Here is a 27191-nt window from a genome sequence, read left to right on the forward strand (position 1 = left end):
AATCTTAAATGGCACACAAGCACAGAATCACCTTAAGCATTTCAAATATTGCAGCTGCCTTGATGTATTATTTACTCAAGTTTTCCACGCCCACAAAGCTCCTGATTTTCCCCTTTCTACCATCTTCAAATATTCCTTCAATGTGAAGAGGAGGACACTGCTCTTCGGGATTTTACTTGGGACCTCAGCAAGGAGTGCCTTACAATCAATGGGTGTTTTGCCACTGATTTTAGCAGACACAGGCAAGTTCTTATTGCTTGGGCACTGCTGAGTAGCCAACCCAGATGCCAATTTTGATAGCTGCAGGGTGTGCAAGTGTGTTTGCGCACGCGCAGTCTTTTTAAAAAGTTAACAGCGGGATCAGTTCAAGAGAAAGCCAAGTGTGTCATTATGCAAGGAAGCCCTTTTCCCACCCCACAACATCAACTGCAGTTCAATGAACAAAATAATCCCTTTCTCCACTTCTCAAAGGGGCATAGCTAGGAAAAGAACATTTATTTGCTCTGCTCCACTGATGAGAGAAACAGACTTTTCCAAACTTCATAATGAAAACTCGCATGCCTGAGCAACTAGGGAAGAGTGACCTCCTGCTAATTTTATGTAGTTCTTGAATGCAAGTACGGTAGCTGGTGAATACTATGCTGCTGTTGAATCACTGTGAGCTGATGCAGCATAGTGGCCATGGAAAGGCAAAGAAATAAACCTTTCCTTTTCTCTTTAATGCTCCCTTTCATTGCCTATTATGCATGCGAATTTCCACCCACCTTTCATTTTTTTGAGTTGATCACCATGTAGGGGTTATTAAGATAGGAAGCACTTTGAACACTTGAAGTGTACTACATAAAGGCTAATTAGCATTATCCTCATCATTATCATCACTGGTTGAATGGATGCTTGACTGATGAAAGGAAAGTGATTAACACTCCTAAGGCAGAGGACTTAGCAAGGAGATATTACATCACCAAAGACCATTTTCTGATGCTTCACTGCCAACACCTACAAAAACAAAAGCCCTCTTTTCCACACAATGTTCTGCACTTGGGTTGTGCATGGGGAAATAATTCTACAGGAGGAGGAACGGGATTTAAGGTATGGTCACAGAGCCAAGTATCGCCATCCAAACATCTCCTTAATGAAACAAGGCTCCCAGTAAGGATGGGCTCAAACCACCAACCTTCTGGTTAACAGCCAGAAGGACTACCAAGTATCCAGAGGCCTAACCTACCTCACAGGGTTCCTTGGAAGATCAAAGGTGGGCATATGCTGATGATGAATGCAATGAAGCAAATTAAAACCATTGCAGGTGATCTGTCAATTATCCCATAGGGTTTGTACTGCAAGGGCGAAACACTGTTTGTTCAGTTCATGCTGTTGCCCCTTTTTTCCTTCAAGTTTTTTTTATACTTTTCAAACTTATACATTTCATTAATTATACAATCATTTCATCATTTCAAGGGTTTGACTTCCTTAAGCCGTTGCCCTTTCTTGTTTACGAGCCACTTTGCAATTCGTGAGAGGGAAATGAGGCGGGAACGGGGTTTTGTGTGTGTGGTTATAAATATTATATTATATTGGAATACAATGAGTGTATTTCAAACCACCAACCTTCTGGTTAACAGCCAGAAGGACTACCAAGTATCCAGAGGCCTAACCTACCTCACAGGGTTCCTTGGAAGATCAAAGGTGGGCATATGCTGATGATGAATGCAATGAAGCAAATTAAAACCATTGCAGGTGATCTGTCAATTATCCCATAGGGTTTGTACTGCAAGGGCGAAACACTGTTTGTTCAGTTCATGCTGTTGCCCCTTTTTTCCTTCAAGTTTTTTTTATACTTTTCAAACTTATACATTTCATTAATTATACAATCATTTCATCATTTCAAGGGTTTGACTTCCTTAAGCCGTTGCCCTTTCTTGTTTACGAGCCACTTTGCAATTCGTGAGAGGGAAATGAGGCGGGAACGGGGTTTTGTGTGTGTGGTTATAAATATTATATTATATTGGAATACAATGAGTGTAATCAACAAAGCAAGTGAGGGGACAGCTTATATTATGTTGTTATGTGATGTGATGTTATGTGAATATAACAAGTGTCATTAAAACGTGTGAGGGGGCGGCTTATATTGTGTTATATTATTTTATGCTATATTATTATAGGAATATAATGAGCGTCATCAACAAAGTGAGCGAGGGGGTGGCTTGTTATAATATGTTGTATTATTTACAGGTAGGTAGCCGTGATGGTCTGATGTAGTCAAAACAAAAATAAAAAATCCTTCCAGTAGCACCTTAGAGACCAACTAAGTTTGTCATAGGTATGAGCTTTTGTGCGCATGCACACTTCTTCAGATACTGCACACTTCTTCCTATCTGAAGCATGCACACTTCTTCGTATCTGAAGAAGTGTGCATGCACACGAAAGCTCATACCTATGACAAACTTAGTTGGTCTCTAAGGTGCTACTGGAAGGGTTTTTTTATTTATGTTATATTATATTATTATAGGAATACTGTATAACGAGTGTCCTCAACCAAGCAAGCGAGGGGGCGGCCTGCGCACTTACCCAGCCCCAGCATGGGGATCTCTAGGCCGTTGGCGAGGCGGGCCGAGGGCCCCGCGAGCGCCTTGCCGGCCGCCCACGTGCTCATGGCGAGCCGCTCCCACCTCAGCGGCCCAGGCGCCATCCGCGCGCCTCCGCCGCCTCCTTCATCTCCTCCTCCCCCCACGGCGAGCCGCTCCTCGTTCTGTCTCTCGGCTTCGGCCGCCGCGAAACTGTCGCGAAGCTGTCTCGCTTGACGGCAAAGCGGCGGGGAAACCCGGAAGTGGCAGCGGCGGCTTGAGAGGTGCTCCGCTGGCGGCGCACGTGTGAGTACGAGCGGGGAGGCGGGAGCAGGCCGGGGCGGGGGGGGGGGAGTGATGGGACTCTCCAGCCAATGGCAGGAGCCGCAGCAGCCGGTGCTAAGCGAGCCCTGCTTTGCATATTGGCGCGTGTACAGGTGTGCGTGGTGGGGTTTCTCAGGTAAGCTTGCAGTCCGGTGTCCTGGGCGACGTTGCCACTTTAGGGGTTATCCCGTATCCCAGTGTATGTCCTGTATTGGTACGGTTTCGTGCTGCGTTCGGGGCGGGGGGCTATTGGGTTGTTGTTTTTATTTTTATTATGCATTTTGAGGTTTTATATCTTGATTTTATTATGTGAACCGCCCTGAGATCCCGGGTATAGGGCGGTATAAAAAAAATCAATAAATCATCATCATCATCGATATAGTCATGTGCTGTCTTTCCCTTTCACTGAGATTCCCGCATCACAAGGAGGGTTGGACTAGATGACCCTTGGCTCCCTTTCCATCTCTGTGAACCTGTGATTTGGGTCTTTCCAAAGATGAGCGTTTGAAAGGGTCATGTGTGAAAGGTCATGTATTTAAGCTCTGGGTAGCCAAGCACAGGCAGATTTACAAATTTGTGTGTGAGAGAGGGAGGGAGTGTGACAGATGCCTGAGGGGCCGTATTGTGTTAGGCAGCAATAGATTGCAATGGGTAGCTTTGCAGTCACTTCAGCACCACAAAAACAACTGGCACCCACATGCCCCGCCCCATATTTTGCCAGAACAATAGTGACAACCCGCGTCTACACATGCACAGTGGGGCTGGAACTCTAAATTAAGTGTTCATACAATTCTCCTAGTCTTTCCCCCTTTTTCACCTCCAAGCAGTCCAGGAGAGTGCAGAGTTTGCTATTTCCTGACAGTCTTGCAAGGTGGGTTAGGCAGAGAGAGAGAGAGAGAGAGAGAGAGAGAGAGAGAGAGAGAGAGAGAGAGAATGGGCAGTCTAAAAGTCACCCAGTGACCATGAGTTTCGTGCCAGTCCAGAGTAGAAATGCAACCTGCTTCTAGGTGCACTGAATTTAGTGGTGGTGGCTCCCAGGTAAGTGTGTTTCGTAGCACCGCAGCTTTACTTGGCTGGCTTTGAGGAAAGGAGGGGGAGGATGAAGCAGTGCTTCTCTGCATGTTGGATCGGAACAAAGCAATCGGAACATATAACCCCATCTCTGGCGCAGTTGCACTGACTACCAATCCATTTCTGAGCCCGATTCTTAGTTCTGGTTTAACCAAAATGCACCATATTGACCCCAGTATCCAATGGTACACATCTCCTGACTCGAACATACCCATCTCACCTGAGACCCTTTATCCTGGTGCTTCTCTGAGAGGTTTGGAGAATGGCAACAAAGGACAGGGCCTTTTCGGTTGTGGCTTCACATCTGTGAAATGCTGATAGTAACATCCTTTCGGCGCCAGGTTAAAACCTACCTCTTCTCCCATGCTTTTGTAGGAATATGACTACTATGCTTACTGCTGTTTCTCTGCTATATATAATTTTAGAGGAGGGGCATTGTTGCTTTATTGCAAAACCTGATGGTTTCTTAATTGTTATATAACCCACCTAGAGATGTTTTGCACTGGGTGACAAATAAATAGTAGCCATATATTGCTTTCTTTTACTGCTTATGGAAACCTGTAATTCAAGAAATAAATTCTGCTGGGGAAAACCTTATTTATTATTATATTATTATTTGTTGTTGTTGTTGTTGTTAATTGAATGTACAGTATATACCGCCCTATACCTGGAGGTTTCAGGATGGTTCACAGAACAAAGGGCAGTTCACAGAACAAAATTATTTACAATCTTCCATTAACTAACAACAATATACTGAATTTCTGATTGCTTTTTTGTTCTGATTCAACTTTTTGGCAGGTTGCAAAGCACTCCACCCTGGAATTGGTGTCTATTCTTTTACATTCCTTAATAATAATAATAATAATAATAATAATAATGCTTTACCTGATTGGACTTGGACTTGGAGATGCCAAAGATATTACAGTTAAAGGCCTGGAGGTAATAAAGCAGTGTAGCCGAGTGTACCTGGAAGCCTACACATCAATCCTCACTGTTGGAAAGGAAGCACTGGTATGTAAATGCACCCTAAGTTCTTTGGAGGGATGGTGGGATACAGCTCTGGGTGAAATAATACCCCCTTTCTTTCCCCCCCTAGGAGGAGTTCTATGGCAAAGAACTGATTCTTGCTGACAGAGAAACTGTAGAACAAGAAGCAGATACAATCCTGAAGGGTGCACATCAGTGTGATGTGGCTTTTCTTGTAGTTGGAGATCCTTTTGGGTAAGAGGAGGCAACACCTCTAAATAATCCTGTTACCAGAGCCATGTTAAACCTTAACCTCTATAGTACTGTACTTTGATTATGTGGCGGGGACTGCCTTTCAAACATGTTGGCTATGAGCAAATCCAGGGTTTTGGAGAAGCACCTATGCTTCTTTTGAATATAAAAAACTGGCTGCCGACATCAGGGTTGGGCAGAAAGGTGTATCAGGACCTACTGACTGATCTTCGGGGGTTTTGCAGTGGATCAGCAAGGGTTTCTGACTCCGAATCGGTCTAACAGTTATATCACTGCCATGCTCTGTACGTGCCTTTGAAGATGGTTTGGAAACTGCAGCTGATGCAGAACTCAGCAGCCAGGTTGCTGACCAGGGCAAGACAGTTTGAGCTTATGACAGCAGCTCAGGCATGACTTCACTGGCTGCCAATTAGTTTCCGGGCTCAAATCAAAGTGCTGGTTTTGACTTATAAAGCTTTATACAACTCAGGACCCCAATACCTCAAGGACCACCTCTGTCTAGGACCTTTGTCACCTGCAAGGGAGGTGCAGAGGTTAACGTGACACGAGAACAGGGCTTTTCAGTGGTGGCTCCCCCATTGTGGAATGCCTTCCCCAGAGAACCATGCCTGGTACCACCATTAGCAACTTTTAGGTGGCAGGCCAAAGTGTTTCGTTTTACCCAGGCTTTAGAGGATTTCATGTATACTTGTGGCCTCTTACCTATTTTTAGTGAGGTGAGTTGTATTAGACCTGCCTTTTTATATATATGCTATGATGCTTTTTGGGTTTGCTTTTATATTACTTTGTAAGACGCTTTGGGTTACTTTCTGGGGTTTTTTTTTTTTTTTAAAGTGACGAATAAGTGTAATAATAACAGCAACAATGACAACAGCTAAAAAACACACCTCCCACGTCCTAATTGCGATTACTTTAAAAAGTATGGGGGCTGCAGGTCAGGGGGAAGAAGGGTTTGTGAACATGCTTCTGGTCCCGATCACAAATTCCTCAGAGCCTCCTTTAAATCTCCACATCATAGAATTGTAGAGTTGGAAGGGACACCAAGGGTCATCTAGCTCAACCCCCATGCAATGCAGGAATCTCATCCATGACAGATGGCCATCCAACCTCTGCATCTACCCATACATTCGAGCTACTGGTTTGCTCCTGGCTCCAGGTGGTGGACTTCAAAGCTCTAGTTAAAAAACAAAAACCCAAATTGGGTCCCACAAGCCTGAACAGGCCTATACAACTGAAATTAACGCTTATGTTAGGTCTACAATGAACATCTGTACCAAGTAAAAGCAACATCTTGGCGCAAACATCCCATAGACTCGCACGCTCCCTCCTCCCACCTCTCGCACAAGTTTCTGCCTCTCCCCCACAGTTGCTTTAAGCATGCTGCAACCGCACATTCACATTGGCTCTCACCGGAATTTGAAACCAGGGTTTGAAAGTGGATTTTTGACCTCTGGTTCCGAGTGAATCCAGTGAGTGTTGACCTTCGTCTGTGCCGAACCATGGAAGGGGAGGAGCAGAGGAGCAAACGCCTGTGTTAGAAACTCAGATATATAAAGCTAGGTGCCAAATGGCTTGTTAAACCAGGGTTACAGTCACCAAAACGCAATGCCTGGTTGCCATGTTTGGGTCAGATGGCTCAATGCAACTTTTGGGTTCCTGAAATTCATTTTTATTTGTGCAGATCCCCAGGCATGTACCTCCAGATGGTGGAGACGTCAGGTGCCGTTCTGGCGCCCGGGCAACTTCACTTGGTCACAAGTGGCCGATAGCCAGGTGCAAAATGCGCCTGGCGCCTGGCAAATTTCAAGCACTGGAGACGATGCTAGCTAGCCATGGTGCACTCCTGGTTTCCTAGCTTTGGTTAGTAGATCAGGAATCTCCTGTCTGCCAAAATACGGAGCACTTCTTTCGAGTGAACAGAAGGCCTGTATTCCTATATAAACTGTCCCATCAATAATGAGGTGACAGCCCTAAAATCCGTGGCAATTGTCCAAAAAGCAATCCGACTGGATTTCCCCCCGCATGGCTTTTCTTATTCGTTGCCTGAGATGCTCGATTATACTTGTTTGAAAGGCAGTTTCGGTTCAATTACATTTTGCAGCTCTGAGCCATGTGGTTGCTTTCGGTGCTGCGATGTTCCTCGCACACTTCTCATGTATACTGTGGACATCTGGGTTCTGTCGGTTTGGTTTATTAAGCCTCTTAAGTTCTGTTTTCCTATTCCCCCTGGAAGCCGCAGCCCTTTCTGTTACCAGGAGGCCATTCTTCTGCCCTAGCTAGTCAAGCATCATCAATCTGTAATGTCAAGCCATACAGGAGAGGGCTTTTTGTCTCCAGCTGGTGATTCAAAATTAATATTGCCATGTTAGCCGCAGGGGGGCGGAGGGGGCTGGGAAAACGTAATCACCGTGCACATCATGCGATGGCTCCCTCCTTATAAAGAAATGTATGTGTCAAGCGGGGGGGGGGGGAGAGTAATTAATGTAAATATACCTCTAGGGAATATTAGGATACCATTTTCCTCCTCCTCCCTTTTCTAATTGAGCTGGTACTTAACTGCAGATGATGCCAGACTGAGAGATTAAAGTCATTACGCCACTCAAGGAAGTAACAATGTTATTAAAATTTTGCACCTTTGTACTGCTGCAGCAAAAATATTTTTTGCATGTCAGAGATGATGACGATGATCATTATTTATTGAATTTATATACCGCCCTATACCCGGGGCTCTCAGGGCGATTCACAGAATAAAATCAAGAAGTTGTTTAGTCATGTCCGACTCTTCGTGACCCCATGGACCAGAGCATGCCAGGCACTCCTGTCTTCCACTGCCTCCCGCAGTTTGGTCAGACTCATGTTCGTAGCTTCGTGAACACTGTCCAACCATCTCATCCTCTGTCGTCCCCTTCTCCTTGTGCCCTCCATCTTTCCCAATATCGGGGTCTTTTCCACCTCATGAGGTGGCCAAAGTATTGGAGCCTCAGCTTCACGAGATATAAAACCACAAAATACCTAATAAAAATGAAAACGACAACCCGATAACCTCCCCCCCCAAAAAAAAACATTTTAAAAGGGCATAGAATGTCAATCAAATCAACCAAAGGCCTGGTTAAAAAGGAACGTTTTTGCCTGGCGCCCAAAGGTGTATAATGAAGGCGTGAGGTGAACTTCCCTGGGGAGAGCATTCCACATACGGGAAGCCACTGCAGAAAAGGCCCGTTCTCATGTTGCCACCCTCGGGGAGGAGGCACATGAAGAAGGGCCTCAGAAGATGATCTCAGGATCTGGGTAGCTTCATATGGATAGAGGCAAGTCCTTGTGGTATTGCAGTCCTGAGCAGTCTTGGGAGTTGTAGTTCAAGAACATCTGGGAGCTGAAGTTTGAGAAAGGCTGCCATACAAGAATAAATCTATTGAAAGCTCCTTGAGCCAAGCAATCACAGTATCCATTGTATCTGATCAGCAGTTATAATCAACGGCACAATACTCTTGTTCAAAGGTCCAAAAGGACAGGAATAGTTTTGAGTTGTCACCAGAACCTTCGCTGCCTGATTTCAGAGAAATCCGGGAAATCCGCTGCCTGATTTCAGAGAAATCTGATTTCCAAGCTCAAGTAGAACCCTAAAGAAGGTTCAACTATTAGGGGTTCCCTGGCCAATCATAGAATTGTAGAGTTGGAAGGGATGCCAGGGGTCATCTAGTCCAACCCCCTGCAATGCAGGAATCTCAGCTAAAGCATCCATGACAATTGTGGCTCAGGGGAAGGATAGTATCAGGAGAGGGGAGGGTTTTTCAGCTTGTTTGTCCCCATGCCATTTGGGACTTTCTATGTCAAAATCATCCCCTTGAACTGTGCTCAGGGAGAGATAGTCACCATGCCATCTCTAAGGGTAGCTCCACACACAGCACATTGTGGTGGTCAAGCTGGGACGTTCCTAAGTCCCAGGCTAAACCTGTCCAGGAACAGTGATAGCTGGCAGTCAGCATTCTGTGCCACTGGGCCACCAGAGCCTCTGGTGACAAGCTAGAATCAAGAAGTGACCGCAGAACCTATATGGGAAAAAGCTGTAAATCCTGTTCCCTTTGGCTAGTGCCTGAAAACTCCAAGTGACAAAAATGTTAGAAAGGAGAGGGGTTTAGGCAGAGAGAGAGAGACTTTCCGGGGCACTTTTGGAAATTCAGTGCCTGTGGCTGGGAAAGGGCTGCTTCCCCGCCAGATGCCGTTTCTGTTCCCTGCTCACCTCCATGGAATGAGCAGCACGGAACTAAGACACCTTGGGGAAAAGAGGGCAGCTGAAGCCATTGTTCAGCTTTGCATTTCTTATTTAAATGCATTTCCACACCCGGCTGCCTAATGCAGCGAACATGATTGATGAATACTTGAGCAGCAACATTTACAAAGCCGGGGCTTTCAGTAATCATAGATGCTGCAGAAGATCGGTCTTGGGATCGGTTGCCACCCCACAAAACAGTTCAGATGGGGCAGGCCATATAGATTCAGATGACCCCTTTGAGCAAAAGTGAGGGTGGCAATCTGCTTTCAACAGAGGATGCAGCCCTCTTAACTGAAGCATCAATCTGTGCCTTAATTTGCATGCTGTTTGCCCACTCTAGTGCTCTTCCCTGGACTTTGCCCAACCATTTGTTCCTGTACATCCCTCTGAAGAGAGTGGATTTTTAAAGAAAAAGTTAGATGCCTGTCTGGCATGTACAGTACAGATCTAGCACTCCTGAGGGGTGACAATCCATCTCCCCCAAAGTTCTCCTCAATAGCAAATGGGAACAGTTAGAAAACAAAACCCCTTTTGCATACTGGTGCAAGTTTAGAGCACGCATGCAAAGTTTCTCGTTTACAATTGCACGAAGGCCTGTTTGCACAGTAATTAAGAAGAGGACGGGAGTTATGCCGGTGCTGCTCTGCATGCTGATGTTTCCCAGTCAGCGAGATGCTCTGCAATCTTCTGTAAGGGGCAAAAAAAGAAGGGGCCGCCTAACTAGCAGGCAAAACTGCATTAATACAGCGTTATTCAAGTTAAAACGCAAAAAGCTGCCTCCTTCACCTTCCGCATGTTTACATTGCTAAAGTGCCTTCTGTGCAAACTTAGAACCTGCGCCTGATCTTTTGTGGTCCTGAGCCGTTTAAGGCTTTATCGGTCAAAAAGTGTACAGATTTACCCTCAGGATCTTTGCTTGTTTATATGTGATGCATCATGTATCTTTCGCAAAGGGCGAAACAGGAGAACCAACCTCGAGGTGCTGAAGAAAGAGGAATGCACTTAATTGCAGTAAATAAAAAGTGTGTTGCTTTTCCTCCAGCATCTTGTGTTGGGCTCTCCTTTTTCTTGTTACTTCCTGTGCTTCTGTGACAAATCGAAGCACTTTTGGAATGTTTATTCCTACCCGGCTGGCAAAGAGTTAACCCACCTCCAGCCTGACTGACATAGAACTCTGATGGGGGCGGGACTGTGCCCGGTTAAAAAGGAGGGAGTGTCGGTTTTGGTTAGTTAGGAGGGAAAGGGAGGAGGGTGTGGTGTGATGTGGTGGCTTGTATGAAGAAAGTGAAGAGGCTAGGAAAACTTAAAGTTAAATGTTTGACTGAGTTTTTTTTTGTACAACTGGAACAAGGCAAATAAATACTTGACACGTTAAAGAAACACTTATGCTTTTAACACAATAAAACTTCATCTCTGTTTTGCCAAAAAGGTCCGTCTGTATTTTTTCCAGCGAGGTACCAGGACTCACAGCCGTGGTGGCTCAAGAGAGGGCAAAACTCACCTCAGGCAGGGAGGTGGCAGTTTGTGTCCTGAAGTTACACGGAGGAGGCTTAGAAGGGTAACCTGAGGTGCCAAGAAGTTGCCAGAGTGCATAGGGCAAAATTTTACAGTGGGGAATCAAACTGAGGGAGACCCTTTACTGTAGGCAAGAGGTTATCCCATCAGACAGCCTAGAGTTTCTTGAGGTACCAGGTCACGCAAGCTGGAAGGCTCTCCTTACTAAGAAACCCATTAGTAAAAGGGGTTTATTTTTGAGGCGGCAGGAGAAGAGGGTGGGTGTTTTCCCCTCTGGATTCCTGTGCCGCAGTGATAGTAAGAGAGAGTGGGACACTGGTCGTCACAGCTTCCTATATGCCTACAGGCACTTATTTATTTGAGTAGCTGTGATAGGTTTGATAGAGGCAGGACATCTTTTTCAGCCAGAACTCTCAGGTGTAGGCGCCATTGCCATTCTAAGATAACTCACTCATGGCAAGTTCTGGCACCTCTTTTTCTAGAAAAAGAGAACTGGGTAGAAATATTCTTAATCGGCCTCCCCACACATAATAGACACACACACACAGAGAGAGAGAGTGCTCTTCAGATGTTTTGTTGGACTACAACTCCCATCATCCCTGCCCATCGGTCAGTACTGGCTGGGGCCTGATAGGAATTTGGGAATCCAAGGAAGATAAGATATCTTATCTTATCTTAGGTTGTGGAAGGCTGTTTTAAGTCTGTGAGGCCCAACGTAGGCCCTCTGTACGCCCCATATAACCCACTGCCTCGTTACTGCAGGGCGACTACACACAGTGACCTCGTCCTCCGGGCGGTGAAGTTGGGAGTGCCCTACACAGTCATCCACAATGCCTCCATACTGAACGCCGTCGGCTGTTGCGGCCTCCAGGTAACTCCTCTCGTGCAAGTGGCTTCCCGGCAGCGGGAAACCACAGCTCTGTTTATTTCTCCAGACAGGTTTCTGCAGAGCGCAGGCTTGAGGCACGCTGTCCGATCTGTAGGAAACAGCTGTGAGAAGTTGCACACTTTGTGGCCGGACTTTCTGTGGCGCTTCCTTTCTCTCTCCTTTTTTAAATAAAACAGCATGATGTAACTGAGATTCTAAGAAGTAAAAGCTTTATTTCTATGAATGTAGGCAATGCTCTTCTTTATGCCCTGGAAGCAGGGTGGATAAATATCAATGGTTTTTTAAAAAATAAAAAAGTCGGATTTATTTATTTTTAAATCGGATTTATTTATTTTTAAATTGGAGTTTTAAAATACAGTGGTACCTCGGGTTACGTTACCTTCGGGGAACGTAATTTCGGGTTGCGAACGCGGCAAACCCGGAAGTGCGGTTTTGCCATGCGCAGAAGCGTGCTACGCACTTCGTGCATGCACAGAAGTGCTATATTGCGCTTCGCGCGTGCGCAGAAGCGGCACCTCTGGATACGGACTTTTCCAGGTAAGTACAGACCCCCGGGATTAATTAAGTTCGTATCCAGAGGGTCCACTGTAAAATGCTTCTGGAGGAAAAATATTTCTAAAGATAGTTTTCTATTTAAGTTACATTATAGTCCAAAGGCTATTCATCAGGAAATAAGGATTTGTTTTGAGTTTTTCATGTGTGTTAAAACTCAGTCTGGTATTGTTTTAACAAAAAATTGTTTAACCACATCAGTTAACAAACATGGATACATATGCTATGATGTTATTGTTTTAGTTAAATAAATTGTTTAAATTGTTAATAAGGAAATGATTATTTTTCTCCTTACAATAAAGTACAGCAGAAAAGTTGTCCAAATATAAACACCTGTCTATGTATTTCTAATAGTATAACCAAATTAGTAATTTTTGATATAACTGTAAAAACTGCTCTGAAAATTTATTATTTCAAAAATGAAACCTTCATCTGGTTTAAATATTAAGATTATACCAGCAAGAATGAGTCTTTCTGTAACTTTTTATTTATTTAAATCAAGTCTTACTGACTAGTTATTTAAATCGTGATTTAAATCAAATCCACTCTGCCCAGAAGCAAATATTGGAGAGGCTAAGAGAGATTCTCCGCACTGGGTGTCATGAAGCTGGGGAAGAAGAAGAAGAAGAAGAAGAAGAAGAAGAAGAAGAAGAAGAAGAAGAAGAAGAAGAAGAAGAAGAAGAAGAAGAAGAAGAAGAAGAAGAAGAAAAGAAGAAGAAGAAGAAGAAGAAGAATCTATTTGTATAGTTGCCTCTGGGGCTGGAGCTGAGAAACAGCTGAGCCTCAGGTACACATACAAGCCACAAAGGGTGGATTTTAGTGCACTTCTCAACCTTAGAAGGCGATTTCCACTACGTTTCAGATAAAGGAAAGGGACATTTCCATGTTACATAGCGCCAAACTAAATTGCGAAATTGCCACAAGAGACATGGCAATGGTCCCCGGGGAAGGTCGCTTGTAAAGTGGGACCATTGGAGAAATCCGCAGAGGGATGGGTCTGTCAATGGCTCCTAGCCCTTCCCCCTAAATGGAGCCTCCATTATCAGTGACCATATACCTATGAGTGTCAGATGCCGGGGACAAATTTGATTTGTATCAGTGGATTTGACTTGTGCCGATAGATTTGAAACAACAAAAAGTTAGGGGCACTTTCTTAAACGATTGGATTTGATGTTCATAAAATAAGGGCTGACTTCCTTTTTTGCATTTTAATTTAAGTCTGATTTTGTCGATGCACAAGGCTCCTGCTCCATTAGTCTGCCCCTGGTTACTGAAAAACAGGAAACACCTTTGTAGGGCTTTTTTCTTTTTAAAGAACATGAGCTTAAGCTGATGGCTTGTGTCTGTTTGGGAAGGTTGCAGCCAAGTGGCTCTCTAAGCTACATGCATTTAGAGTTCAAACTCATCACAATGGGGCCAGGATGAATAATGGTCAGGAGAGACAGAGAATTCTGTGGACTGAGCATTGGAGCAAGGGCTTCTTTCTGTCTCGTGATTTTTAAAACCACTTTCATTGACCCAGGGCGAAGGAACTGATAGCTGTACGCTTTGGCAGACTGTGATCAAGTCTGGGATTCAGCAAAAGACAACCGGGGGGGGGGGGGGCTTTGACCTAAATACATAAATACTCAAAATACTCAAAAGTTAAAATACTCAAGCCGAGTATGAATCAAAGGGTTAAACGTTGCCTATTGACCTTTCCCCCTATTTTGAGTAATGCAGTGGTCAACTGACAGTAATTCCTGGTTGTATTTTGAGCAAATTCCCACCCATCCACCCGTCCCCGCAAGTTACTGGCAGGGATATTTTGGTTGTGAAACGCAAAATCTGGATTTCTCACTCTCTTTCTGGATTACCCAAGTGTCGTATTTAAAGAGGACGCCTTGTGTAATATTCCAAGAATCATTGACTGAGCAAGAACCATTGACAAAGGGGCAGGGACGTAGCTGGACCAATGGTGTGTAAGATAAGCTTTCTAACTTGGCAGCATGGGGTGATAGGCACCTTCTGAATGGGGACATGTCCCCCATTGCTGTCCGCTCATCTGTGAAGGAGCAACAGTACTGACATATGAGTTGTCTCAGCCTCTGTGCGCCAAAACTCTGCTGAATAAAATTTCAGGCTGCGTCAAGATAATAAAAAAAGCAAAACAAAATAAAACACATTAAAAACTACACATAAAAATATACATAACGGACCAAAAATAATTAAAACGTTTTCAAAAACGAAACTAAAAATAGAAATATATGACTTCAGAAACTCAACAGGCTGAGATAAATTCCAAATCCCTTTTCATGAGACTGTAAGCCTTTACAGCAAAAGAAGCTACCTTCTGAGCCTTGTAATGAAAAGCGTATTTTTTTCTTTCATTTTCCAACACTTCAATTTCTTTAAACATCTCCCCCCCCCCCCCGGCTTCAGGATCTTGGACCCAACAATTTAAGAATAATGCACTGAAACCAGTTGCTGCCCATAAAGTTTGCATTCAATAATATAACCAGTGTTGCTCCTTCGGAAATACATAATTTGCCTGGAGCTGGTATGCTCCCAAATCTCCCCATTGACCCCAACTGTTCAAAACAGAGTTGAGAAAAAGCTTTCCTGTATTCTGTTTTCAAGGGAATGTTTCTGGCTACATTTCCAAATGAATTCGGCCCCTGCACCGAGAATCCATAATGCAGTAATACATCTGAAATTTTTCGAAACCAGAAACTGTCCAGAGCTAGCACCATCTGTTCCTCAGACACAAAGATCTGCCTTATGAATTATCCTGCACCAGCGATTCAGCATCTTATTCTGTATTAAGCCCAGGACAGCGTCAAAACCTAACTGTGCCCTAGTTAAATAAGCAGGAGTAGCTTTGAATATCCCAGAAATCATACATAGAAAAACAGGCTTTCAACTCTTTCAACTAAGGTGATATTTACAAAGCAAAACTCAGCATCTTTGGGAGTAAAAGACTCCTTTTGGAATTTGAGAAGGATATAAGTACCGGTAGTTAAGATTCAAAAGCACCCTGTTTTAAAAAATCTAAACAACTCAAGAACCAGCATGAAAAAGTGAGGGAGCAAAATGTTGTTCTCTCCACATCCATGTCAAACCATTGCAGAAGTTCAACTTGGAATTCCCAAAGGAGCATTTTACTCTGAAAAACATTGACTTACAAGAAAAAAAAGTTTTGCATCAGAGATCACTGGATCCTGATTTGTTTTCTTTGAGGTGCTTTCAAATTTATTTTGTGAAATGTGCAAGGTCGTAAGATCCTGAAGGCAAGGGGAAACTACCTCAAAATATCAGTTTTGATTTACCTTTGTCCGTTCTGTTTGTGTACCATTTTCCTCTGCTATTTTGGATTGGGGCACTGTTCATAACCAACTCATTTTCTTTTGAATCCCTTTTGAAACGTTTCGTGCCAGCTTGTGATGTTGAAAATAAATTATTTTTTAAAAGTGTGTTTACCATCCTATTTGGAATCTTGAAACACGGGGCTTTAGGTTGGATTTGAACTCAGGCTGGAACAAGCATCTCTCTCTCTCTCTCTCTCTCTCTCTCTCTCTCTCTCTCTCTCTCTCACACACACACACACACACACACACACACACACACACACACACCGTACACTGTGGCAGCTCATTTATCTTCTGCAGAGGTGTGGGGGAATAATTTTAAGTTGTTGGTGAATCTTGCATTTAAATATCAAGCAGCCACTGATTTTTCTCTTTTTTAAAACAATTTTATCAGCCTCGCCGCCACTTCAGCCTACAGTATGACTTTCCTTGGGAGCATTGTTGTTTTTAATTTGTCAATCTTTTTATGGTTGTTATTAGCCACTTTTGAATTCAACTTGGAAAAGCCCCATCTGGAGATACCAAGGGTTAAACCTGGGCCTTTCTGCAGGCAAAGAGATGCTCCAACACCGAGATTCGGCCCTTGCCATAAAAACCTCTCGATGTTGCACATAACGCCATGTCAAGTCTTGAGTCTACAGCCTTAATTCTGATAGGTGTCCTTCTCATTATCATCTCTCCCCCCTGCCCCTCTTTTCTTGGCAGCTCTACAATTTCGGAGAAGTTGTGTCTGTCGTTTTCTGGACCGATACGTGGAAGCCTGAGAGCTTTTATGACAAAATAGCCAAAAACAGAAGAAATGGCATGCACACCCTCTGCTTACTTGGTAAGGGCCACTTCCTGTTTTTTTTAAAAATATATATTTTTATTCGGTTTTTCATTTAATATTTACATTGTTATATAAATCATAATCTATACATTTTTGCTAATTTAGTAGGAGAAGGACCACTTCCTTATATCACACTTAACCAGACAGCATTATTTAGAACGCTCAGTAGCTGAGCAGCTATTGAACATAAGATGTGTTTGCTGGATTAGGGCGGTGGCCCAGCCTTTTCTCACGGGGGCCAACCTATGGGAAACCAGCAAGCAGGATCTGACCACAAGAGCGTCCTCCCCTCCTTTGGCTTCCAGCAACTAGCATTCAGAAGCATCACTGCCTGCAACCTTTGAGGCAGAGCATCGCTAGTAGCCATGGGTCGCTTTCTCCTCCATGATAGCCTCTGCCCTTCTGTCCAAAAGCAGAAGCAACAGCATCAAACTGTAGACTTAAAAGTCCTCCGCCTTACGCATCCTCTGCCTTTTTCCTTGCCTGCAGCAATTGCATCTTTAAGAAATAGCAAAGCTGAGCAAAAACCCCAAACCCTTCCCTGGACATAGGAAAATAGCACGTCATGGAGCCGAGCCTCTGCCTTGTTGTGGTGGTTTTCTTCTATGTACAGGGGTTTTTTTGTGCCATTTCTTCTTCGGGAGACATCTATCCCAACCCCACTCTCGCAGCCCAAAGGTGAAACAGTCCAGCAGAAGTTTTTACCGGTAGATTCTGCTGAATTCTGTAAACTGGTCCTTAGCCCGGTGATCATTTAGTTGTCTGTTAACAGTGAGAAAAGGAAACGAGGCCTGCCCATGCCATCAGCTTCCTGGCTTTGAGGTCTTAAGTTGCAATCATCATCCAGCGAAAAGGAAGTTTTAGCAAGTTCATTTCTTTACTAAGATCGCCGGGATTTTTACTGCGTCTTTTACAGCAGTTCCAGCAGAAGGAAATTAAGCTTTTCCTGGCATGAGGAGAGACAGGGGGGAAAGCTTCATAGCGTAAGCGGCTGTGTTCCCCGCTACTCTTAAAAGCAGGAGAGCTTGATCAATAGAAACAGGAGGCGACCCGACAGTCTCTGCACCAGGGCAGGATTCATTTTAATCATACAGAGCTTTTCAGACTAAATCCAGCCTTGCATGAAACCCTCCAGTGTGCAGGAAAGGGAGAGATTAAACAGATGCATTCAATCACATGTGGAATTTTGATCAGGATGGAAATCAGACTCATGCAATTTGCAAGCAATTAGATCATTCCGTGCTGTTTAGACATTGAGGTTGATCGGGGAGAATTGAGTTTCTTCCGACTGGCAGGATCCTTGATTGCAGCCTGAATGTAAATATTACCCCAGTGCTAAGCAGGTTTTCTACGAGTTTACAGGACACTCCAGACACTTTATGGGACATAACTGTTTACTGGGGTTCCTACAAGCATAGACCGCCCCTGTGGCTTCCACTGCTCTCCCTGATCACAAGCCACAATTGTATCCGCAAACCTCCCAAGTCAAAAGGCTATTTCCATGTGCGCACCGGAAAGAGCTACATTTTGCCAGCATATAATAAGCTTATAAATCAAGTCAGAACATGCATGCAGAATTTCCGTGCATTCCAGGAATTGGCATCTGGAAGCTGTCTGTACATCAGGACTTGGTTGTAAATCTTCTCTAACTGTTGAAATGTATGAAAACCTATACGGTGGGGATTTTGGAATGCATTTTAGAGAGAAGTGGATTTAATAGCTGTTAAATGCTCCCAGCCACCAGTGTGAAATGTCATCATGGCCTTAGCATACAATTTACGGTAATCTGTCCATTTTGCATTTCATTGATCCTCTCCTCTCCCCCCTCCATTCTTTAAGAACTGCAAGAAAGGAGGGTCAACAAACAAGCATTATTGTGATTTTTATTTTATTTTAATTACCTGCTGACTTTTTCAAATAAATGATGCAAAAAATCTTGCAACATTGAAGTTTGGGCTTCTTTTGCTCCCCTCTTTCTGTTCCTGCATTTCTTTGTCTCTACAACAATTCTGCACTGTCAAGTGACTGGTTATTGAAGGAGACATTCCAGCCATTTGTTTAAATATGAAAATGTACTTAATTGAGGAGCTGGTGGAAAGTATGTTTGCTGGATACAGATTAAATCAAAACTTTAATTGATTGAATGAAATGAAATTGCCACACTGTATAAATGGCAGGAGAAAGATTATGATGCTAGCTCACTTCCCATAAAGAGAGGGTGGAAGGAAAGGTCTATTGATATTGGAATTAATAACAATAAATTGCGGGTACGCTCATAGAAAGTGCCATAGTGTTTAGCCATTGGTGGTGGTGAGAACATGGCAGAGAAGGCCATGGATCAACAAGATCCTAAGTAGGTTGTGGGCGATATATCAATCCTTTGTCTCTTACCAATATGGACTCCAGACCGCGACAAAGGTTTCATATTTTGTCACCCTGTAATATATCGAGAATGCACTGCCCAGCTGGCCTCGCAGACCCAGCAGGCAGGAAGCAGCACTTTACTGCAAAGTAAATGGCCATTTCTTGCCTGTCGGATCTGCAAGGCCCTGTCACCTCTCAGCTGGCATTGCAGAGTAAAGGGCCAGCTGGAGAAATCCCTTTAGCGCACAGCACTTGCGGGATCAAGAACTAGGCTTGGGAAGTCAGATTCTCATAAAGATGTGGACGCTCTTGCGTTCAACCTTGCATGCTGGGGCAACTAGAGTGGGGCAATTGTGCACGTACAATTATAGAAGGTACTAAGAAACTTCAGTAGCAGAATAAGAGATTTGGCCGGAAGAAAAAGGCTTTGGCTGTAGCTTCTATCTAAAATGTAGTGCTAAGTAACTGTCCTGTCAGTGCAAGGATTTCTGCTTGTTCCAGGGGGCTTCACCTCTTCTCCCCACCCCTACATGCCTCCTAAATCCTTCCTAGGCATTTTCCCAGTCTCCGGAGCATATTTGGGGACGATGGAGGGAGAGGAGAAGAGAGGAAAGTCCCACTGCACAAGCAGAAAGCCTTGAGCTGACAGGACTACGGAGTTGGGTACCCATTCATTTGCAATGGGTCTGCTCTGACTATGGCTTCGTTAGATGTCGCTCCATGACTGTTAGCAGTCATTTACAATGTGGCTGCTTCTTCTTTTAACCATCGCCTTTGTCTTGAATTTTGTTGGGACTTGCATGCCTTCTCCTGTGTATTGCGTCTGTTCTGTACAACTTGAAGGTTTGCATTAGGCGAAAGCTGTAAAATGAAGCAGGAATTCCAAGTAGGAGAATCGAGACTGCAAAAGCTAGGAAACACATTGGGTCGTATCAAGCCAAGTCATACTCGGCATAAGCCCATTGAAATCAATGGACATGAACCATAGCCGTTGCAACTCATCAGGAGAAAAGGCAGTGATAAAAATAGTGACAAAAACCTGCCGCACAATGTTTCAGAGCCCTGACAAAAATTTGATTTGAGGTGGTTTACCGAGATCTGAATACTTCTAAGCTTAGAGAACTTTATGGAACGACAAGAGGCACAGCTGCATCTTTAAATGTACAAGAGAATGAGTTAGGGCTCAACAAAATGAAATGAGCTCATCTTACCAAAATCTGCAGCCCACCTAATTCAATAGGAAAAGGTGACTAATGTGGTGAAGGCTTGCCATGAGTCTTTTTGGGTTATTTGATTGGAGACAGGAAGGCACAACTAATGGGGCTTGCATCTCCAGGCCCCTGGGTTTCATGCCGCTCTAACTTAATAGATGATCAGTTTCAAGAAGTTTCATCTCCTCAGTGAAGCATGATACAAAACATAGTTTTCCACTTAGAAGACAGCGAGAGGAAACGACTTCATTGATCTCGTCCGTTCTAACCCCAAATATATTCATGTAGCAGTAAGTCTGCCCTAAAAAAACAACAGAGCTTGTTTCTTGGCTACAATCTACAGCTGATGTGTATTTAAGAGAGTTCAATTAAAGGATGCTGTGTCACTTTCCACAAGAAGAAAAATCATTGCAATAAATTATGTACAATCTTCTTCTTCTTCTTTGGCAATCACTCGTAGCCGAGTAAGATTGTCTTTCATGAACACGGTTTTAACAATGAGTCCGTTAGTGACTGTGGAGGCCAATTCTGGATCCACACATCCTTCCACAGTGGGGACATTGGTTCCTGGGCGGGAGTTGATCATGGTGTGGATTTGCCAAGCGTGCCTTCCCCTTAGCACAGTTCTCCCTTGCGTTCTGAGTTCGAGTGTCTTCAAAGTCCATGACACCTTTGGTAAAGGCTGTTCTCCAACTGGAGCGCTCGCAGGCCAGTGTTTCCCAGTTGTTGGTGTTTATACTACATTTTGTCTGCTGATCAAGTAACAGTCAGAGCAGACCCAGCAAACTAAGTTAATTCCAAAGGTATCGGCGGGTCTGCCATGAGCATGGCTTGGTCAGATTTCAACCATTTACCAGATGTTGGGTTGTAAGACTATAATGTCAGTTCATTTCTTAGCACAGAAAGTATTGATCTGATGTGTAGAGATCTTTCCTCTTCTAATTAATTCAAGAGGGTTCTGGAAGCTTCTCTCTGTGAAAGAAACAGGCAGAAGGTTCATGGTGTATGGGTTATTCCTTCAGAGAAGCTCAGTACAGCTGGCTTAAACTGGTTCTTTTATCTCTTTCTGTCAAGGTCATGCTGACTATAAAAGTAAGGCCAGAAGGAGCCTTACTATCTTTCTATCTCTCCTTCTGGTGTGGTTTTCTGTACAGTGGTACCTCGGTTTAAGTACACAATTGGTTCCGGAAATCTGTACTTAACCTGAAGCAAACTTTCCCATTGAAAGTAATGGAAAGTGGATTAATCCGTTCCAGATGGTCCACGGAGTACTTAAACTGAAGCGTACTTAGCCTGAAGCGAATTTTACCATTGAAAGTAATGGAAAGTGGATTAATCCGTTCCAGACGGGTCCGCAGAGTACTCAATCTGAAGCGTACTTAACCCAAAGTATGCGTGTAATTGGTTCTGGAAGTCCGTACTTAACCTGAAGCGTACTTAACCTGAAGTGAACTTTCCCATTGAAAGTAATGGAAAGTGGATTCATCCATTCCAGATGGGTCCGCGGAGTACTTAAACTGAAAGTACTCAAACCGAGGCGTACTTAAACCGAGGTATGACTGTACAGTGGTACCTCGGGTTACGAACTTAATTCGTTCCCGAGGTCTGTTCTTAACCCAAAACCGTTCTTAACCTGAGGCACTCTTTCGCTAATGGGGCCTCCTGCTGCCACCGCACCACCAGCATGCAATTTCCGTTCTCATCCTGGGGCAAAGTTCGCAACCCGAGGTACTACTTCCAGGTTAACGGAGTTTGTAACCCCAAGTGTTTGTAACCCGAAGCGTTTGTAACCCTAGGTACCACTGTACATAGTATGCTTAGTGTTAAGGTTTAGACTTGTTATAAGTTACTGTGAGTTTAAGTCTGCTGCTGCAACTGGATTTCTTATGGATGTATTGGATTTGTGACCATTACGCTCATTTGCCTACCATAGCAGTAAAGCTCTGCTGGATGAAATATTAATTGCCTCTGGTCTATTTTCTGGGAAGCCTGCAACATGTTTAAGTTGTTACTCTGCTAACTATGCATTGGAATCTACTCTGTATCGATATTGAGTAGAATTTCATGATGTATACATGCCAGCGGTGTGCATGAAAGAGAGATACCTTTCTTATGTCGAACGCAGCACGATTTTAAAAAGTCCTCCTTCTTAATACTTGTGAAAGTAATACACAGGCAATCAACTTGAAGTGTGTCCCCCGTTCTGTTTCCCTGCAGACATTAAAGTCAAGGAACAGTCGCTGGAGAATCTCATGAAGTAAGTTGCTTCTTCAAAAGTGTGTGCTGGCATGTAAGTGAAACGCATACTAAAACTATGGTACAGAGCAGGCACCACCAAACTGCGGCCCTCCAGATATTTTGGCCTACAACTCCCATGATCCCTAGCTAACAGGACCAGTGGTCAGGGATGATGGGAATTGTAGTCAAAAACATCTGGAGGGCTGAAGTTTGGGGATGCCTGATACAGAGAAAGATTCTCTCCATGTTTCAATTTAAGGCGTGGTTGGGTGAGGGGGAGGGAGCCAGTAGCCCTCAAACTGCTACCTGGACTCCCAACTCCCATTAGCACCAAGCCAGCATGGCTAATGGGCCCCCACCCTGGAGTTAAAAGAACCGATCAGCTGCCATACTAATCACATTTTAGGCCATCCAGCTTGCTCTCTTAACTAAGAATTAGAGCTGGTTTAGGAATCCTGGTTTAGGTGGACATCAGTGGTGAACGCGGATGCCTAAATATCTCTCCTGGCACCCAGTTTTGTTTTGTCTGCAGCCGGTCCCGCAGTGCCACAGGATGAAGCAACATGCTTCAGGTAGCACTGGGATAGGTGAAGGCCGGAACCGGCGTCCAAACGATGAAAAGAAACTCTTTTTGTGCTAGCAAACAAAAGCCATTTAGAAGGTCTTGTTTTGTCTCGGTTGTGCATGCACCCTCCCTTTCAGGTGCCCTTTTGGGGGGGCGTGTGAGGTGTGGAACATCTGCTTTGCCTGCAGAACCTCCAAAGTTCAATCCCTGACAGCTCCAAGTACGACTAGGAAAGACTTGAAATCCAGGAAAGGCACTGCCGGTCAATATAGATTACACTTAGCTGGAGGGATCAATGGTCTGAGTCAGTGTATGCAGCTTCCGATGTTTCTGTTGCAGGATGGGGCCCATGTGGCAACGCAGCTGTGATGGTTGTCTTGGTGTCTTTTAGCATTTAATGAATAATTTTTTAAGATTGGGGGGAAGCTCATGGTTTAATAAGTCTGTTCAGTTTCTCAGGTTCCGTATGCACCCCGTATCTTCGGTAATAAGTGCCCAGAGTTAGGCTAGCTAGCTATGATCCCTAGTCATTTCATCTGTGGTACAGTGGTACCTTGGTTCTTGAATGAAAAACCATTCTGGAAGCCCATTCGGCTTCTGAAATGTTCGAAAACTGAGGCGTGGCTTCCCATTGGTTTCAAGTGCTTCTTGCACTCAGCGGAAGCCTCGTCAAAAGTTTGGGTTCCGGAAAACATTTGAAAACCGGAACACCTACTTCCGGGTTTTTGGCATTTAGGAGCCAAAATGTACGATAACTGAGGTGTTCAGGAACTGAGATTTGACTGTAGTTTCGTTTTTCTCCTGATCGCTCAGTATTTCTAATCTAGGAGAGATCAGTCGAGGCAGCTTCGTTATTCCTCTCCACTGAAAGTATTGATCACCTCCAGACACGTCCCTACTTTGGTCTAGATTCTTATCCACGGAGTCCGACAATCTCTGGTGGAAATTTACCTTGGAACTTCTTCATAAGCTTTGCTCTTGCCAACTCCAGGGCTGGCAAACTTTGCAGAAAACAACCCTTTGAGAGCTGGCTTTTGGGTCTATAATTATGTAACTATACAGTATATGGTAGAAAAATACAGGCTTCCCTTCCAATTTGGCATGGATAGCGTGCTCTCTGATGTATCTCGGCAGTTACGGTAGATTAGCAGGGGTCTCGAAATATACGTGACTTGTGATTGTGCCGAGGAGGCAGCGCGACATGTGGCACCTCTCAGATGCGGAGAGCATTTTCAGTTTACTCATGTAGGCTCTAATTCCTAGCTTGAAAGCTTCAAAACAGCCACGCAGTGGCTCTGATTCACAGCACTCGCACAGAGGAGACTTTCATCAACGCCGACCGACTTAATTGTTGGTAGACGCTTCTTCTGCAAGCCGGCAGTTCTCGGATGTTGATGCCACAAAAAAGAGCCTGCTAGTAGTGCCTGCTGTTCCTGTGGCTGTAACATAGCACCTGGATTCGGCTGTTTAAAAACTTGGAAGTGTTTGCTTTATGTCTCCAGCTGATCAGAGGACAGCATGTATAACACCCGCCTCGGCCCGTAGACCTCCTTTTCAGTGTATTCCTTGCCAAAAACGATGGGTGAGACAAAACATGCACAGGCTTCTAGTGAGGGTCTAAACTAAATGGGCCTCTACATTTGAGAGCCATTTGGCTGCCACCCCCTCTTAAGAGCTTCCAGAGAGTGAATATGAGACGTTGGTTTGATGCAACAAAGAAAGTTTTATCTTAAAGCTTAACCATTTTGGGCAAGCCATGTTAAATTCAGCTTGGCTTTACTGTACATGGAACTGGGATACAGGGGGAACAGTTGCTGACCAGACTACCGTACCTTTCCTTCCATCAGGGGGAAGAAGATTTATGAGCCACCGAGGTATATGAGCGTGAACCAGGCAGCCGAGCAGCTTCTCGCTATTGTGCAAAACAGGCGGCTACAAGGCGAAGAACCAGGTACGCACGTCAGCTCTGGCCGCTAGCATTTTGAGGCTGGCCCTCCCCTTCTGTGTCCAGACCACTGCAGCATCAAATAACTCCCAATTTGTGCTGGAGATGGGCCCTCTTGAAATTGGCAGGCTAGCAATTGCCTACAGAGGCCAAGCGTGAACTTCAAGCAGGCAGAGCACTGTAGCCACAGAATGTTGGCCTGCAAACAAACCAGCCACAAACTCCACGAACCAGTTGGTTTTTTTTAAAAAAAGAAAAGAAATGCAAATCCCATATGAACATACTTTAGAGTGAATCACTTTGACCTTACTCTGTTTGCTGTACTTGCTTTTCCTGGAGCTACTAGTTGCTGCAGAAACAGCGGAGGCACATTGATCCTGGGAAAGTGTGTCTTAATAGTCAACTTTCGACGGATCTAGGGATTCTCGCTGGTTAGTGAAATGCAGAGACTTTCCATAGGGCTGTAGGGTGTCGAATGGCCACGTAGTGGTTGGGTGGAAGCAATGACAAAACGCTCCGCAAAGTTCGGCTAGCTCACATGCACTGTCTTTCTGAAACAAAATGGGAGGCACAATTAAGAGCCCAGAAAGGTTATGAAAGAATTGGCTGTTATCAGTGGAATCAGTCTCTGTAAAAAAAGCCCTATTTGGAAGGATGCAAGTCTAAAAAAACTATGACACACACAACTCATAGCAATCCAATCAGTGGTGGACTTTGGGCTTTCACATTACAGCAGCATCCTATGTGACGCCTCTTGCCTTCTGTTCCAAGTCATGTTTGCGGCGCCCTCTTGTGCTCAGCGCCCAGTGTGGGTGAAAATGGCAAAGGACCCCTGGACGGTTAAGTCCAGTCGAATTCGACTATGTGGTGCGGCACTCGTCTCCACTTCCAGGCCAAGGAAGCGGCGTTTGCCCACAGACAGCTTTCCAGGTCACGTCGCCAGCATGACCAAACCGCTTTTGGCACACAAAACACCGTGACAAGTGCCAGAGGGCACGGAAATCCCGAGCTCAGTCATACCAGCATCTCCCCCCCCCCCCCCGCAACCCTGTCTAAACTTCTCTTGCATATTCTCCAGTCTAGGAATGGCAAAATGGTGTTGGACTCCAGAGCTGCCATCCCTAAACATTGGCCATTGCTGGTTGGGGCTGATGGGGTTTCTGTTAATACAACCTGCTCCCCAACCTGCTCTGGTCCTTTCCCCAACCTGCTCTGGTCCTTTTGCTGATAAATCAGTTACTAGGCCAGGAGGGCAGAATCGAGTCTTTTCAGCTAGGCAGCCTTCACTTGATGACTCTTGATGAATTACCCCACTGGTTTATACCTGCAATTCAATACCTTGAGAATGAGAACTTGCTTCCTGGGCTTGACGCTTTTCACATTTGCCACATCCTATTGCAAAGTACTTAAGCAATGTACACGTGTGGGTTTTTTTTTCTTTTAGAGAAGTCCATATTAGTCTTCAGAGGACAGTGTCTTTTTGTAAGCAGCGTGTAACTTTTTTTTAGGGAGAAAGAAAGCATCACTTCATGCAGAAGTGTGCCAAGCACACCAACCTCTTTCACTATGCTTCCGTAATATTCTTTGTTCTCTTAACTTTCCTCCCCTTTTTAGCAGAAATTGCAGAAAACACCGTCTGCGTAGGCTTGGCAAGAGTGGGTGCAGTGGATCAAAAGATTGCTTCCGGTACCCTACAGGAAATGACTACGGTGGCATTGGGCAATCCTCTACACTCCTTGATCATAACTGGAACTTTGCATCCGTTGGAATTAGACATGCTCAAGCTATTTGCAGTTGACAAATCCATTTTTGAGCACATGGCTGAATAAATATTTCTTTATGCACGTGCTTTGAGCTGAATCTGGTGTCACTAGTTAGCCATACGTTTTGCAAGAGCCCACCCCAGCTGCTCAAGTAGACTGCCGGAAAGTCCTGTTGCCAGTCCCTACGATGACACCAGACTATTTACCAAGGAATATAACCCGCAGAGCAATAATCAAGTCTGGTCTCTTGACAGGCTGCCTAAATTCGGTATGAAATGCATTTTTAAAAAAAGGTCCCTACCAATAAAAAGCCAGTTCAGAATGAGACATGTAAAATATGCAGAAGCAGTTCTCTAAACAGTGCTGGTTGTTCTAGATACAGAGTCAGTCTTCCACTGAAAAATTCAGGCCCATCTGTACTATGGCTTCTCTCACAAAATGTTTGCTTTCTATACATTTTAATGGCCATTCTGATCAAAGCACAAATTTTTTACTCAGGCGCTAA

The 27191-nt window shown here is 44.4% G+C and overlaps 2 protein-coding genes across 7 annotated transcripts in view; one reads left to right on the forward strand and one right to left on the reverse strand.

Moving 5' to 3' along the window:
- Positions 1 to 2776, reverse strand: part of LOC118089425 (uncharacterized) — a 62754-nt gene extending 59978 nt beyond the window's left edge. For all 3 annotated transcript variants that reach the window (XM_035124072.3, XM_035124074.3, XM_035124073.3), the window contains exon 1: positions 2566 to 2776. In XM_035124072.3, the coding sequence (XP_034979963.2) occupies positions 2566 to 2686 (121 nt within the window). In that variant the 5' untranslated portion in view covers positions 2687 to 2776. The remainder of the gene's footprint in view (positions 1 to 2565) is intronic.
- DPH5 (diphthamide biosynthesis 5) lies at positions 2730 to 26767 on the forward strand. 4 transcript variants are annotated; one of them, XM_035124069.3, is made up of 8 exons: positions 2730 to 2867; positions 4755 to 4967; positions 5053 to 5177; positions 11746 to 11854; positions 16477 to 16597; positions 22393 to 22432; positions 24826 to 24929; positions 26538 to 26767. In XM_035124069.3, the coding sequence occupies exons 2-8, from the start codon at positions 4833 to 4835 to the stop codon at positions 26750 to 26752; spliced, it is 849 nt and encodes a 282-aa protein (XP_034979960.1). In that variant the 5' UTR covers positions 2730 to 2867; positions 4755 to 4832; the 3' UTR covers positions 26753 to 26767. The 4 variants fall into 4 exon arrangements, with proteins under 4 accessions (XP_034979960.1, XP_088529909.1, XP_088529910.1 ...); XM_088673783.1 differs by having other exon boundaries at positions 26541 to 26767; XM_088673784.1 differs by having other exon boundaries at positions 2833 to 3021; positions 26541 to 26767.
- Positions 26768 to 27191: the final 424 nt, after the last annotated feature.

Source organism: Zootoca vivipara, chromosome 7 (genome assembly GCF_965207765.1).
Source record: "Zootoca vivipara chromosome 7, rZooViv2.hap1.1, whole genome shotgun sequence".
Lineage (NCBI taxonomy): Eukaryota > Metazoa > Chordata > Lepidosauria > Squamata > Lacertidae > Zootoca > Zootoca vivipara.